Genomic DNA, 16,591 nt, shown 5'->3' with positions numbered 1-16,591 from the left:
GGGAAAAATTCCAAAATTGAACTAAAAACGTATTTTAGGTTATATTTGATCTTGTTAGTAGATCAAGAACAGTCATGGTTCAAATCCTGTTTTCACAAATTGATATTGAAGTATCGAAGCTTTAAAAATGTAATTTTAAGCTAGATGTTGAGACTTTAGAACGTAGGTTGGAATTTTTTTCTGGGAAAGTTTTCAGAATTTAAGGCCTAAATATGTACTTTTTGGCTGTGTTTGCTATGTTAGAGGAAACGGTTGGGTTAGGGGCTCTGCCCAGAATTGTTCCAACATTGAGGTTTAAAAATGTATTTCTAAACTATCTTGAGTGATAACAGGAAAAAGGATGCAATATTAAAGCACTCTCCCGCCTAAAAAGATTTTTGCACTATTAGACTACAGACTGGGGGTGGGAGAGGTTCCCAACCAAAATTATTTGAAACTGAAAATACTTTAAAACGCATTTTAGACTATGTTTGGATAAGTTGAGGGTCCAAACCAAATGTTTGGTTTGAAATGACTTGAGCCGAACTTTTCTGGTGTCACTTTCTTGAAATAATTGAAAACAACAAGAATATTTAAATTATCCATTATGCCACAGAAAAGGTATTTTATCTTTTTGAGTGCTTTAAGAAAATATTTTCTTGCCTGCAGTAACAGATTAAAATCATAATTTCCTTATTTGGAAAATACATTTTTTTTCCACATCAAAAGGGCCAATTTGCGGCCCCTAGAAATGTGCCGCCTGGGACGGACTGTCCCTTCCGCCCCCTCCCCTCCTAGCTATGCCACTTTGTACATCCAGACTTAGTGCTTGTAAAATCAGTAGGTCCCCCAAAATCTTTCGTTACCTTGGATGCAAGGTTCTGAAGACCCTCCCTCCATGCCAAAATTAAAAAGTCTTAGTGACTCACTTACCACTGCTTATGTGGCACCCTGCAAACAGTAGGTGAGGGGGGACTTCAAGGTGTCATGTCATGCTTATGTGGCATTTAAACCTAATAAACCAATTAAATTGGTAGCTGCATGGATCACTGGGCTGCTAAGTGACATACAAGTGCTCTCATATACATATAAAAGTGACTTCACTGTAGCAACCGTATTGAATATTGCATTTTCATGTCTATTTCTTGGTAATATTTTTTTTTATTGAGCTCATATATTTTAAAAGATATTGTTTTTTATGATTTTTTTCTGGTATATCTTATGGATCTCAAGTATCCATTCTGTACGGAACTCAAAAATAAATGTATGCAAACTCTTTATCATATGTTATTTTTTATCTTTTGTACATAAATGACTATCTTGCATATTAGAGATCAAATGTAAAAAATTATGTTGTATTGATTTATTTTGTATCTAGTTATCACATGAAGATAGTCAGCCTTTAAGTGATGTTGTTTGTGAAATTACTACTGAAGCACTCTCATCATTCATAGCTGAATTCAAATTTTCCCACTATCCAGACTGTCCGAGGCTGAATTTGAAACGTTCTGTATCAGAAGAAGACATTGTAAGCATACTTCAGTTTAGATATTAGTGCACATTAATATAAATATTTAAGCATAAAAAATAATTCAAATTGGTTATCAAAAATCCTAAATAAATAGATAATTAAATTAAAATAATACTCAAATAAATGAATAATCATAAACAATTGAATAAACAACAATAAAAACGTAATAAATTATTGATAATATATAATATTTCTGACCATAATGGCTTTGAACTATAGACTTGAACTATAATTATTTGAACTATTTGCTCAATTATAAATAGCTGTTAATGGAAATTGTAATACACCAAAAATAAGTCACGTAAATTTAAAATAATATGCTAATCAAACAGTAAATTAAAAAGTTATGGCAAAAAAGGTCACGTTACGGACTCTATACAAATGTCAAAAATACCTTGGAATGCCCCTATATCGAAATAGCAAATTGCTGGAAAAAAATTCGATATATAGAAATTTCGATATATAGAAACAATCTTATTTTATCCTAAAAATCTCCTAAAACATTGAAATTAAAGCTAATTTTCGCGTATGAAATCTAATTTCTAATTTATATGAGCATCGGATTAAATGAAAGTTAATAATTAAAAAAATAACAAATTACATTTTTGCGCCTTCATACATCTTCATTCTTCGGCAATTCAACTTGATCCGCTACATTAAGGGATTTTCGTTTTCGACAAATCAAGAGAAAAGTAAAAAATTAATCTACTTAACTTGAATGATTTTTACTGCAGCTAAAACGACTAGAAACAATAATCAACAGACAAAAGGGATGACTTGAAACTGATTTTACAATGTTACTGGTTACAACTAAGATATTTGAAATAAACTTGAGGGAATTTAAGAATTCTAGAACGAAACAACGACCTATCTACACACCCCTCAACCCCCGATTCCTTATGAGTTTCGTAGCAACCTTTAGTGAACATAATTTTCTCCCCTAACCTTTATTTTTCATGAGACAAACAGTCTAAAGAGATAGAGATTGTTTCGATATATAGAAACAATTTTTCTATGTAATGAACATAGAAATTTGCTGGTAATTCGATATATAGAAAATTTCGATATGTGGAAGTTTGATATATGGAGGCTCGACTGTATATCCGATATTTATTTTAAAATATCATGATATTTTGATATTTTCAATATTTATTTTTTAGACTACAATGTTTTCAATATAAAAATTATATCAGTCATAGTAATATTGTTCATGTATTATTAAAAATAACCAAAAAGTTATGCATTACATTTTAATGATGTATTATTAAATCATTAATATAATAAAGGAATATAATATTCCTTTTTTATTTTATATTCATAAAATTTTTAGTAATTTAACAACTTTAATTTATATTAAAAGTGCCAAGTTAAATAATAAACGTTGGTCAAGGAAAAAGTAAATAGCTTATGACTGTGAACCAACTAATGCATATGTATTACTTCCGAATCATATAACTGTAAAACTAGGTAACGAGAAAAATGAGAAACTGCTAATGCTTTGTTCCATTAAAATTGCTCAGAATGTTAAATGAAATACTGGATGTAATTAATGAAAGAAATCTTGATTTTAAGTCTACATATTTTAATAACAATATAAGAAAATAAAGAGTGATAAGAGGATACATTTATTATTTTGAAGAGTTTAGTTTGATGCTGATTGAAAATATTAGATACATATCAAAATATCCAATATTTTCGAAAATATCTTGATATTTTCGAAAGCAGTACCTGATGCAGAGTAGTATGTCATGTCTTTAAAAATATATGTTTGGTGGATGTAATATTACAAATACTGGCCTGCTATGTACTCTCACAATCAAGTAATGATTGCAATGGCAGAGGTAATAATCAATCTAGGTTAATGGACAATTTGTAATCAGAGCATTATTGTAACCTGCTGACACTCAATCAGGGTTCATACACGACTTCATTTCTCTTACATTTTGAAATTATTTTTGCAGGGTCATTTCAACTTCTGAGTCTTTGCCGTCTCCTTCAAAACTAATTTTTGGCTGCATAATCTTTCTAAATGTCAGTTAGACTTTTTGTAATGGGGCCAAAATTTTAAGATTGAATCTCATGATTATCACAGTACAGCATGTAATAACTGTTTCTGGAAAGCAGCTGTTTTGATTCCTTGCCAAAAGCAAGATGTACTCCCCCCTCTCTCTGAGGACTGAGTTTTGAATAAGTGCAGTCAGCAGCTACCACTTGTATTTTTGTATTTTTTAAGTTTACTTACCTCCTTATCTTCAGTTCAAATCTTTTGAAATGATTTTGATTAGAAAAACTAAAATTCTGTGAGAAATGCAGTTTGACAGTGTGATTGTCGATCAGTCAATTTATAATCAAACCTTAAATTCTCGAGTTCCAACTCATCTTCACGATGAAGCTAAGATGTGAGTAAATTTCACCAGTTGAAGACAGAAAAGGAGAAACAATGTTCCCAATTGCTTTCTTCAAGATTTGAAATAAATGTGTTTAACTGTTTTTAATTGGTGGAAATAGTAGCTATGTCACTAGTAGCAGGCTGGAAAATGGAAATAAATATGTTTAAATTGTTTTTAATTGGTGGAAATAGTAGTTATGCCACTAGTAACAGGCTAGAAAAGAAATTAATATTTCAGAAAAATTTCTCTAAGTTGTGTAAGTACAGTCAAACCTTTCAGATATGAAGAAATCCGGTTAACATAAAATAATTTTCTTGGTCCCGTGAATTTTGCTTCAACAAGGTTCAACTGTATTGGTAATTAAGGCTGAAAGTTTTAAACATTTTTGCCGAAATCTTTTTATTTAAGGCTCTTATTATTTATTGAAAACAGAACAAAGACTGCATTATAGCTAACATTTTATTCTTTATCTTTATTAGTTTGAACCTGTTAAAGATGAAAGCGAAGAAAGATTGTTAGTCAAAATAATTAAAGCTAATGGCCTTGGTGGAACTGAAGGTTTGTTAAAATATTTTATTCTTACTATCTGGTATGAAATGACTTAACAGTTAATATGCATGACTTGACAAAAATTGACAAAACTGCCAAATATATAAATAATAAAGAAAAAAAGAAAAGAAAATAGCATATCTGGTTTTACCTGTCCTGTACTAATGTATCGCTTGGGCTGTCTCCCAGTTGTTGGACAATATTATATTAATTATTTTAAAGTCACAATACCAGAGAATTATGTTGCCTGTTAGATTTTATATCAACACAGTGAAACCTGTATATAACGATACTGTCAACAACGATAACCTATCTATAACATTTTTTTTTCGTCCCCAGCAAAATGTCAGCTTGAATAATCAAACTGCCTATAACAATAACCTGGTTTTACTGTAACTTGATTTGTATCTGAAATAATTTTGCTCATACTAAGAAAAAATGTTCACATTCACATAAACTGTAATGTGTTTAAATGAGCTAAGTATTGATTAAATCTTATTTAGTCAATGAACATGTGTTTGTATTTATTAAGAAATACATCAGTGCAAGGTAAACACACCAATAGTGGCCAGTGCTTCAGTAGTGGCCCCTTTAAGGTTTATATGTGAAAAAATAGGATTCCGGGTCTCCCAATAGATTCAAAAGTGCCGGAAGTATTACCTCCGCAACTTTTAAATCCATTGGGAAACTTGGAATCCTATTTTTTCAAATATAAACTTTGAAGTGGCCACTACTGAAGCACTATTAAACACTAGTCACTACTGGTGTATTTACCTCATCAAGTATTTTTCCTAAAATTTACAAGGGTTTTCTATTAACGCAAACCAAAAAATTATTCTCATGTTAGAATTTTTATCTAAAAGGTTCAATTAATGAATGCTTAAGAGAAGTCTCTTTTATAAATAAGGTTAAGTATAAATATTCTCTCACCACGCTGTCCTTTCTCGTAAGCCAAAACTATCACTTGGGATTGATTCCATTTAAAAAAGGGGCAGGTTGACGATGGGCACTTGCCACTCACATTTGCTGTCTTTTTCGAAGGTACTTTAGAGGAACTGCTTAACACATTATTTTGCGTCCTTTTTCTTTCGGGTTTCCATCGCGATTTCGGTAATATCATGCTAACTAATACATGTACAATGCATAACTAATGCATGTGCAAATTCGTGAGTGATTTCGGCTGAGGAAAACTGATAGCACCATTGATTTATATTTTAATGAATTCTTCTTTACTTCCTTCTTTTTTATATTTATTTATTTCCTATGATGATACTATCGGTATATTTATGTTTCTATATGTATAAACATATGTTGTACAACTATCAGTGTTCACTTGTAGTTTGTAATGCTGCATACTTGTATATGGAACACACGGAATGTTTTCACCAATTGAGTGGCAACTATGTTAGTTCAGTAATTACTGTTTGTATTTTTTTTCCAAAGGTTGCCTAAAACCTTATTGCGTTGTTGAGATGGATGAACCACCTCAAAGGTATGAAACCAAAGAAATGGAAGAGAAACATAACCCTTTTTGGGATGAATCTTTTACATTGTAAGTAAAATTTCATTTTTATTGCAGGATTTTTTTTTTTTTTTTTTTTTTTTTTTGTCATTCAATGTTTACTATTGATGTTATTGCTATTGCAGCATTGTCAAAGATGTTTCTGCAGAGCTGTTATTTGAAATATATGACAAAGAAAAACCGTCCAATGGTAAATTTTTAAATCTTAAATCTTTTAGTTAATGGCATTTATGAACTACTTTCTAAACTAACTTTTTTGAGTTGATGAGAAGCAAAGGGATGTTACTGGACATTTTCAAGTTTTGAGTAAAACACTACGTTTAACTTTGTGGGGCTCGGTAGGCTTTCATTGAAATTTTTTTCTAAATCATGCTGTGAAACAAAACCTACCAGGGCTACTAGAATTATCTCTTGCCCTAAGACAGAGGAGAAGTTCACCTACCATTTGTACTGGTTACCTTCAAATTTTTTATTTTGCTACTGTCACTCCTTTGCTTCTCATTGCCTCATATGTTTTACTATTTATGTTAGATCTTTTAATAGTCACCTTTACTTGCTTGTTTATTTATTTATTTATTATTTTTTTTAGCTTTCAAACTTTTCTTCAAAGAGGTTGCAAATGTTTTTCTGAAAATATAAAGCTGGAAACCTAAAATTTATCGGTCAAAATTATAAACTTTTAGAGTTAAATCTGTTTTTTGCTGTACTAATAATGGCACAATAAGCAGCAGAGTAAGAAATAATTATGATTTTAGAAGCAAAGGAAAAAGATTTTATTAAAAAACTTGAAGCAAATAAACTCTAAAATTTGACTCTATTTAAAATTTCTATTTAAAAAATTTAAACTGTAACAAAATTATTCGGTAGATTTCTTTCAGATTTGAATAAAACTTAACTAAATTACTAGATTTGTTAGCTAATTTCCATATTCTTGTTGCCTATAAAAATCTTCTTCTTGATTACATTCTGCTTGTGTGAACACTCTTAAGTATTAGTGAAATAGCTTAAAATACGGTCGAGTCCCGCTACAACACAATCCGACTTACGAGAAATGGCTAAAACACGATTTTTGTACCAGTAAAGAATTTTAGACCTAACGCGAATTCCTCACCCGCAACATGAAAATTTTCAGAAGAGAATCATTATAAGTTTCCGCTTTTGTTATGGACTACTAAAATAATTTTTTTTTTGTGAATGGACCTTCATTTCTTTAGCATCACTGAGAGCAGAAGTACCCACACCGTACTAATCTGAACATCTCTAATACAAATAACTACTACTCATTTTCCATTCATTTTTTTCATTCTAAATGCAAAAGTTAACAAAATATAATTAAAATTGAAAATTATCTAATAATTTTTACCTAAGAGTGCTACTTCATCTAAAGCTGGTAAAGATAGAAAAAGAGAACGTTTCTGACAATTAAAGAACAGCTAAAGCTTCTTAAAAGCTGAAGCTCAACTAAAAAATGCGTCAAAGGGTAGCACAACAATTAGGTATGAGTGAATCCTCCGTATGTACAATTAAAAGTCAAAAAAAGGCAATCCATAAAAGTTCACCGAGTAATAGTATCCAAGCAAAATGCAAAAATTGTGAAAATGGAAGCTGCGCTTTATTGTAAATAAAAAAACCTGGAAGAGAGGTATTGCCCTAGATGGAAACGTTATAATAGAACTAGTGAAGCTACTGTATTTAAAAATGTATTAGAATATCAGTTTGATCATGCAGCATAAATCATCATCATTTTCAATTTTTTTAAGTTACAAATATCATTAATGGATCTATTGTACAGTACAACTATGGTGCTTTTGTTTTTCTTACTACATACTGTACGCAGTACTGGTTTATTTTATGTCTTTCTTTTCCATTGATCATTCATTTAGTATATCATAGCAGTTAACGGGATATTTAAGCACTTTTTTTATACTTGGCCTATTTGTCACGGAAAAATCTGAGGCCTGCTTTTGCTTAGATCTCAGCAACTGGTCCACTTAAAGATTTCGGGATTTCATTAAAAACTGCTTAATCACAAGGTACAACTCAATTGCTGAAAAATTAAAATTCTAAAATAAAATTATTATTTCGGTTAGGATGAAAAACAGTAAATTTCATGTAATATCCCCATTAAATGTTTAAATATCAAACCCATTGTTACAAATTTTGTTGCCTTGCAACTGTAACGTTAGTAGTAATCATAATGAAAATTTTTGAATCAAGGCTTCTCTTAACCAAGCATAAAATGTGTTCACTGTCATTAATCGATAACGGGACTAAGCATTCACCACCACACTAGATGCTTCATCACAAGTAACTTATGGTTTTTTTTACCATAAATTAGTTTAAGAAACCTTTAATATTTAAATGGTTTTAATTAAATTAGCAAACAAATAAATCCTAGAGAGGAACAAGGATTAATTTTTAGTGCCAACTGCTTGAAGTTTTAGACACGTATATAGGTTTTTTTTCCTTTTAGCATAGAGCATTTATAGAAAAAGTTGAGGTTTCGTGATGGTAACTGAATTCTATTTGTGAAATGCATTTACAATAAAAAGAATAAAATAATAGAATATTTCAAAAAATACTAAGCACTTTTAATAGCACACTCAAAAGGACAAGATAACTTTTCTGGGCCAGAAAGGACAATTTAAGTATTCCTGTAGTTTTCAAAAATTCCAAGAAAATGACACCAGAAACGAAGAAAAGTGCGGTTCTAGTCATTTTAGACCAAGCTTTCCCGATAAGAAAAATATGCTTGCTTCAACACTCAAAGTTATGATTGAAAGCTAGATAATGATAAGAAATTCTCTTCGTGGCTTGAACCGCACTTTTCTTCGTTTGAGGTGTAATTTTCTTGGAATTTTTGAAAACCAAGACAGGCAGACTTATATTGTCCTTTCTGACCCAGAAAAGTTATTTTGTCCTTTTGAGTGCGCTATTAAGCGCAGCGCTATTAGTGCGCTGCGTAAAGTCGACGCCTACAACAGCGCGATTCGACTTACGCGAAATGGCTACAACGCTAATTTTTTCCGAGTAACAAGTTTTAGAGCTAACGCGAAATTTTCTTGGAAGGAAGTATCTGCTTCATTATTGGTTACAAAATATTTATTTCGTAAATGTTATTACATCCCTTTAAGCATCACTGACAGCAAAGTTCTCACACCAAACTAATCTATGCATCGCATTGTTAGTGCATCAAAAAAACACTCAGCATCTTTCATCTATTCATTTTTTTCATTCTAAATATTAAAGTGTATGAAATTTCTGGCACCTTTATCTGAAGTTTGTGAAGATGGGAAGAAAAAGAAAGTTTCTGATTTAAAAAAAAAAAAGCCTTAGATTCTCGATATGCTTGAACAACTACAAAATATCGACAATAGAACGACATTAATATGAGTGAATCTTCCATACGTACAATTAAAAATCAAAACAAAAAGATATCCGTAAAAGTTCAGAACTTAGTTTCAATATTGAAGCTTGCAGAGCAGTCTAGCAAAGTAAATATTATTAAAATAGAAGCTGCTCTTGTATTGTGGATTAATAAAGAGATCAGGCAGAGGAGATGTTGCCCCAAATTAAAACGTTATAAAAGAAAAGGCGACGCAACCATATTTGAAAATGGTTGAAGATGAGAATAACGATCTGATCATGGAGCATAAATCATCATTACCTTCATTTTTTTAATCATAAATATTATTACTGTATCTACTGTACAGTACTGTTATAGTTCAGCATTTTATTATTAATACATACTTTGTGTACCCTGTTGTTTTATTTTATGTCTATATCTCCCATTCATTTTGAGCATTTAAAATATTTCATGTTGAATAAAAGTTTTTTTTTATTTTTTAAATACGGTAAAATTTCAGTTCTTTATTTAAGAAATTGTAGTGTGTAGTTAAAGAATTTTTTTAAAGTAGTTTGAGGGGTGTTTATAAGTGTATAAAAGAATTTGGTATGCTTTAAAAAAATGTTTTACATAGATTTTTCCATTACGCGAAATTTCAACTTACGCGAGGAGTCTTGGAACACATCCTTCGCGTAAGTCGGGACAGGACTGTACTTAGTATTTTTTTTTTTAATGTGTTATTTTAAATACAAATAAAAATTCAGTTTTTTATGCAAGAAACAGTAATGTATAATTAAGAAATGGTTTTTAACTGTTAGAGGTGGTGTTTACAAGTGACTAAAATGATTGGTTATGTTTATAGAACTTTTTACACATACCCTTTTCCACAATGCGAAATTTTAACCTACGTGAGGGATCTTGGAACGCATCCCTAACTTAAGTCGGGACTCGGCTGTAATCTTTTCTGAGTTAGGTATTTGTCTGGTTATACTTTTAAAACCACTTCAAGTTAGTGTTATAATTATGTCAAAACACTTAATGATTCAGAAAATGATAGCCTTTCAATAGTAAAGTTTATGCTGTTTGTAAACTTTCCTTTAGATAATAATAATAATGATTATGAGATGAGACTACTGAAAAAAAAGTATCTTTATTATCATTAAAAGTATTTAAAGAGTTTCTTGATTATGTTAAAATGCTTGGTAATTGAACTAAAGCAGAACAATAATGATATACATAGTGTTGCAATTCTAGCAATGCATTGTGATTCCAGTGAATTTTAACAATTTATGATAAAGATAAAATATTGGCTATAAAATTTCTACAACATCATACTTAAAGATAGAGTTTTGAAATATATTCAAAACTGGCACATTTAATTAAAACTGGCACATCCACTGTTCAAAGATACACATATTTTACGCTGTTAATAGTTTAAAAAAATCATGAAATGTTCAAACTACTAATAATGTTTTTCATTCCAAAAAATTTTCTTTTGCAGAAAATTTCCTTGGTTTAGGCATTGTTAGTATTGAGGAACTGATTAAAAATCCAAGCCAACGGCAAATTATACCATTACAATCCAGGCCATTAGAAGATGATGACATCACAGGCTCTTTGACTACAGAGGTATTTTTATCAAAGTGTTCTTTTAGTAAAATGTTTTACATTAAACTTTCTACTATAGATCTGTCTCTTGTTAATTTGAAATGTATAAAAAATTTGGGTAGAGGAAAATGGAAAAATTAGGCATTTGTCAGAATGCTATGTATTGTGTGACTAGCTATCAAGTTAATGCGTTAATTTGAATGAAAAAGTGATTATAGAATATTTGTTTAAAGCAGAAAAAGGAAGACTAAAAGTTTTTTTTAGCTAAAAATAATGTATTTGCGTTATTTTTTTTTTTTGAATTCAAAATACTAGTTTCTAGTTATTAAGCTCAACAAACATTTTTCTCAACACGCCTTTCAATGTGTTCTTATTCTATACAGAGAAAATTGTTTCCTTTGATGCCCATTCAAGCAGTGCATGTAAAATGATTTGCAATAACTCATTTTAGTTTACTCATGTCCCTTCTGAATTAGCATTAAGTCGTATTTATTCTTTAATTATTTTGCTTAAATACTACTATTTACCTCTTCTTGGAGTTTATAAATCTGCATTTCTGTTCTCTATTGCTCTTTTACACATACTCTATTCTCTGCAAGTTAATCAGTCAATTATTTTTGTGTCAAATGTCTATAATATTTCATTTTTATTTTCTAATGATTTACTATTATTATTATTATTATTTATTTGTTTATTTTAATCTATTTATTTATTTTTTCAGTTTCTATTTCTCAATCAAACACCAGTTTTTGAAACTACTCGTTTAACTCAAGCCAATGGTGATGTTTTGTCTAATTCAGAGAAAACAGTTGAAACAAACAGCCGAATTACATCTGGTGGCACAGTTATTACAACAACTACAATCAAAAGGACTAAAGAAGGCATGTCTGATATTATTTTCTAATACATGAATTTGAGTAAATAGATTTTCATCCTTTTTTTTTCTGCTCTATACTCTGAATTCATTTGATTACGAATTTGCCTTGCCTTCCATTGAATTTTTGGTAAGAAAGCAACAAAACTTTGAATTTTTTGGTATCAACCTTATCACCTAATGTTCTTCAACATCATTAATTTTAGAAATATATTGCTTCTTTCTTCTGTGTACTTCATATTTTACATAACTTTAATCCAGCAAGATTTAATTGAGTTGAAGTTTTGGTTATTTATGTCTTACTTTAGTCACTTGAAATCATCTTTATTTTTGCTGTTATATGCTCTTGGCCTGTTGCATTTTCTGCATTCTTTTCACCGGAATTTCTTGTTTAAATAAAATTTAAATATATTTATTGTGTAAAAACTTTGAAAAAATAAAATATTATGTAAATATGTATTGTGTACTATTATGGCTTAAATATTTCTTTTAAACTCTCAAATTCATAATATCATTTCATGATTTAAATGTATACATATATATATTTACCTTCAAAAAACCTTTTTGATATGCTTTTTTGGAAATTAACGACGATTAAGATGTATTTATTTATTTATTATTTTCTCATAAAACATTTTTTGAATTTTAGTTTTTGTACACAATCATTACTTCAAGAAATAAGAAACTAACTATCAACTTTTTCTGAAATATTTTAACTACTTTTTGAGTTTCTATTGTTATCACCTGAATTCACAATCAAAGAATTATTCTAACCTATGAACAAAGGACTCAATCTTAAAAATTCTTTTGAATCTAAATTATTTGGATATTTTTTATTTAATGACTGCATATGTCCAAATTCATATTTTATTATTTTTAGCTTTTTTTTTCAATCTATCTTAGAAAAGATGGTTGATTTTTTTTCTTTGCATGCTTTTATTTTATATTGTAATAAACTGCATGTTTTTTAAAATTATCATTTCATGCAAAATTTCTCTCTTTCTTTTCATTTTGTAGATAGAGCTGTTTTTAATATTTAATTTATAATTCTTGCTTAATGCTTCTTAATTATCTTTTTAATTGCTGTTATATTTTACAAATCTTTCAGAAAATAGTGATAGATCCAAGGCTGCTAACCTGACTGCTAATTCTATTTCCAATTACTCTTCTGGTCACAATTTAATCTCTCTGCATGAAGTTGAGGAGGAGCAAATACAAAACAGAAATAATTCAAAACAACTAAATTCTTTCCAGAAATCTCATAAGAATGGTGATTGTATTATCTCTAACAAAAGCATTTTAACTAGTTTTGTCAACCATCAAAATTTTATTGAGGGAGATGCACTTGATGACAATAAGAACAAGGATGTAGAAAATATAGTTTACACCAGTATAAAATCTGAAGATACTGCTTTGCAGAATAATATTAAATCAGAAAATAGTAAAGAGTTTGAAAATATACATAAGAACGATCAACCAGCCCTTTTAAATGGTAGACCAGATCTTGCATGGCCTGTATTGCATGTGCATGATACTTTTCAAAACCCTGATTTAATATTTGATTTTACTGTTGAGAAAGTTACTGATGCAAATTGCATGCAGAAAGAAATTGACTGTCATGTAAAAGCTAGTACGGAAATGCATGAACTTGACAAATATGTAGAGAATAGTGTGAATTTGTCTAAAGACACAGATAGCACTTGCACTGACATGAGTTTTACTTTGCCACCGATTGCAGAAATTGTTGAAATTAGCTCAACTTCTTCAAAAGTTTTAGAAAATCAGAACGGTGAGCATAATTTTTATTATTTTAGTTTGCAAAGCAGTTATTTTTTGTCATACTATCTTTTAAGCCAATATTATTTCAAATCATATAATAAAAAAGCTAATAAGGAAAAGTGAAAAATTATTTTTAAAAACTGTTCAGTTTTAAAAATATTTCTAAGTCCTTACTTTCACTGGAAAATTATTTTAGTTTTTAACTATATATATATAATAATAAAAGTGAAAAATATTGAAAAGACTACACCAAAAGCCCATAGATGCGCAACACAGCAAAACTAAAAAGCCAAGTAAATATAAAATTAAGCAAACAGAATTTCAAATATTAAACAAATTATAAATAATTAACGATGATAAAAAGGAAAAATGCAGACAGCTATTAAGCAGGAAAAGATAAAGAGTGAATCCAGAGCACATCAGCCGTGGAGGATTCATTAATTATGGTCAAAAGACCAAAATTTTAACTATGAACTAAAAGAGAATGTTTAAGCTCCAGTACATGCAATATAGAGTAACAATGGGCAAAAGCACCACTTGCTAAACTAAAACCAATAAACTACAGCTCAAACCTAAAACTAAAAGCAGGGGGTTTCACCTCGACTAATTAGGAAAACAAGTTCCGATAATTAGCCATCCACGGGACAGTACTTGCCTATAACAAAATTGTCTTACCTTGAAATCCATGTAAACAAAGCCGATTCCATTGTTCAACCTGATAAAATTCCATTCCAGTTGTCAACATAACAATAAAAGAAGGATAAAAACATATCCAGAGGACCAATCCATAGACATACCAAGTCGCCTGTTTCCCACGTGTAAAAATTCATCCACCCCGGTGATTCATAAAAAATGGTTTGTCACGGTTGTATCATACATTTACACAGTTAAACAGTTTCAAGAGAAGCGAAATGCTCATCGAAAGCTATACTTAAGCAAATGTTTTCAACTAGATTTTTAGGGAAGTTATTATTAAAAAGTAAGTTCAGTACTCAAAAACTTTGTTTAATATTTGAAATTCTGTTTGCTTAATTTTATATATATATATATATATATATATATATATATTACAGTTTAACTAATAGTTATTAGTATTTTTTCTAGTTAAGTATATTTATTAGAAAGAGTAATAATAAATAAATAAATAAAATAAATAAATTGGTTATAATAATTAAAATTAACACATTTTGAACTTTGAACCTATTAATAGATTCAGGAGTCTGGTTAGTGGAAATTTGAGTCTGTTTACAGAACCTTCTCAAAATCCTGGTTAATCAAAACAGGCACTTCTCAAAATTCCAATCAATCTGCTCAAACTCTTCACAAAGTTCTGACTGATCAAATTCGGCCTTTAGCAAAGTGGTTTGTTACCCAGGTGGTATGCAAGTCAAAAATTTAAAGTATTATCCTTCCTGGTCAATCTATATCACTGAATAATGCACAGATGGCGTATGATGTCACAAGCAGAAGAATATTTTAGCCTACGAGTTGAGCATATGTAATTCATAGTTAAAATACAGCCAATCAAACCAAGAAAGTTCAATTACAAATATAGTTTAAAAAAGAATTTCTTTCAGGTTAGTTTCCCCAAATATTTTTTTACAACTACAGCACTGGAATATGTAAGAAAAAATCTTAAAAAGAGTTACATGTTTGAGTTTTCATCCAAGTGTGGAATACATGGAAATAGGGCAAGATAGTTTTAGTTACACTTTTCATTTATCTTCAGAATTCTTTAAACTGCAAATTATCACTAAGCCTTTATTCATCTTAGCTTATGCGCTTTGATTTACATTTTTGTGTGCAATAAAGTCCTTGCTGTAAAAGAAGGGCTGCAGACATGTAAAAGAAAGGTTTTGAGTTTGTATGATAAAAAAAAAAAAAAAAAAAAAAAAATTGTATGATAAAAAAAAAAAAAAAAAAAAAAAAAAAAAAACTAAGGAAAACCAAAGCTAATGGAGAGGCTAGAATTCAGTAAGAATTGGCATGATTCATGCCAAAATTTCTCTGATCCCCTCCTTTAAAAAAATCCGACTATGAGCTTTTTACTTCCTTTTACAAAAAAAGGAAATATTGGATTTGCAAAAAGATTTTCACTCAAAAATCGACCTTAATTTCCATTTTGCTCACCCCTGAATGAATATTTAGTTTATTTTTCAACCCGACCACACGTGGATATGTGCCTAGGAATGTATAGACACCCGAAATATCCATTTTGACGATACCCGAGTTAATTATAACGAGTTTTCTCGTGACATCTGTATGTAAGTGTGTATGTATGTCAAGTAACTAAAGAACGGAATGTCCTAGAAAGTTGAAATTTGATACTTAGACTACTAGTGGGGTCTAGTTGTGCACCTCCCTTTTTGGTTGCATTCGGATGCTCCAAAAAGGGTCTTTTGCCCCTTTTGTGGGGAAATCATTGTTAATTTCGAAGTAAACTCAAGTGGCGTTATAATTTGGGGGACACTTGGCGATATATATCACCAGTCTTTTGGCTGCCAACTTTTCAACAAATTTGGCAATTTTTTTTAAATTTTTTTTTGTTTTAATCTGGTTTTAATTTGGCCACTGTTGGTGATATTTAGAGAGTAAACTATTGAATCACATTAAAACTGCCAAAAGTGAGAAAATGACATTAAATTGGAGTAAAAGGAAGTCATGTGATGCACACATCAGCTCGTTTTTTTTTTTTTTTTGACTTGTGCGTATGTGTGTGTGTGGTGTAAAAATGTCAATGTTATTTTTTAAACCAGGAAAGAAAAAACCTATTTATAGACTGAAATGGGAAAACTTTTTGAAAAATACGAATTTTTTTCTATCTTTTCTATCGATTCTTTTCTATTTCATTTTCATCTTTAAAGTAAAATGTTTTTTTTTTTTTTTTTTTTTTTTTTTTTTTTTTTTTTTTTTTTTTTGCATCCTACAGGAATTGGAATTCTCTCTTTCAAAGTCTTTCATGTTATGCTTTCAAGTTTATTATTTTAATTCAACATTTTGTTATCACTTTATT

The 16,591-nt window shown here is 29.7% G+C and overlaps 1 protein-coding gene across 1 annotated transcript in view; it reads left to right on the top strand.

The window, feature by feature from the left end:
- The window catches only part of LOC129216466 (uncharacterized), a 66,015-nt gene that overhangs the window by 31,454 nt on the left and 17,970 nt on the right, over positions 1 to 16,591 (top strand). Inside the window, exons 5-11 of the mRNA XM_054850680.1 lie at positions 1,358 to 1,507; positions 4,380 to 4,458; positions 5,893 to 6,001; positions 6,097 to 6,161; positions 10,819 to 10,946; positions 11,647 to 11,806; positions 12,908 to 13,588. Of these exons, the coding sequence (XP_054706655.1) occupies positions 1,358 to 1,507; positions 4,380 to 4,458; positions 5,893 to 6,001; positions 6,097 to 6,161; positions 10,819 to 10,946; positions 11,647 to 11,806; positions 12,908 to 13,588 (1,372 nt within the window). The remainder of the gene's footprint in view (positions 1 to 1,357; positions 1,508 to 4,379; positions 4,459 to 5,892; positions 6,002 to 6,096; positions 6,162 to 10,818; positions 10,947 to 11,646; positions 11,807 to 12,907; positions 13,589 to 16,591) is intronic.

This window comes from Uloborus diversus, chromosome 2 (genome assembly GCF_026930045.1).
Source record: "Uloborus diversus isolate 005 chromosome 2, Udiv.v.3.1, whole genome shotgun sequence".
NCBI lineage: Eukaryota > Metazoa > Arthropoda > Arachnida > Araneae > Uloboridae > Uloborus > Uloborus diversus.
Note: the sequence above shows the minus strand (reverse complement) of the source record. Positions and strands in the feature narration are given on the sequence as shown.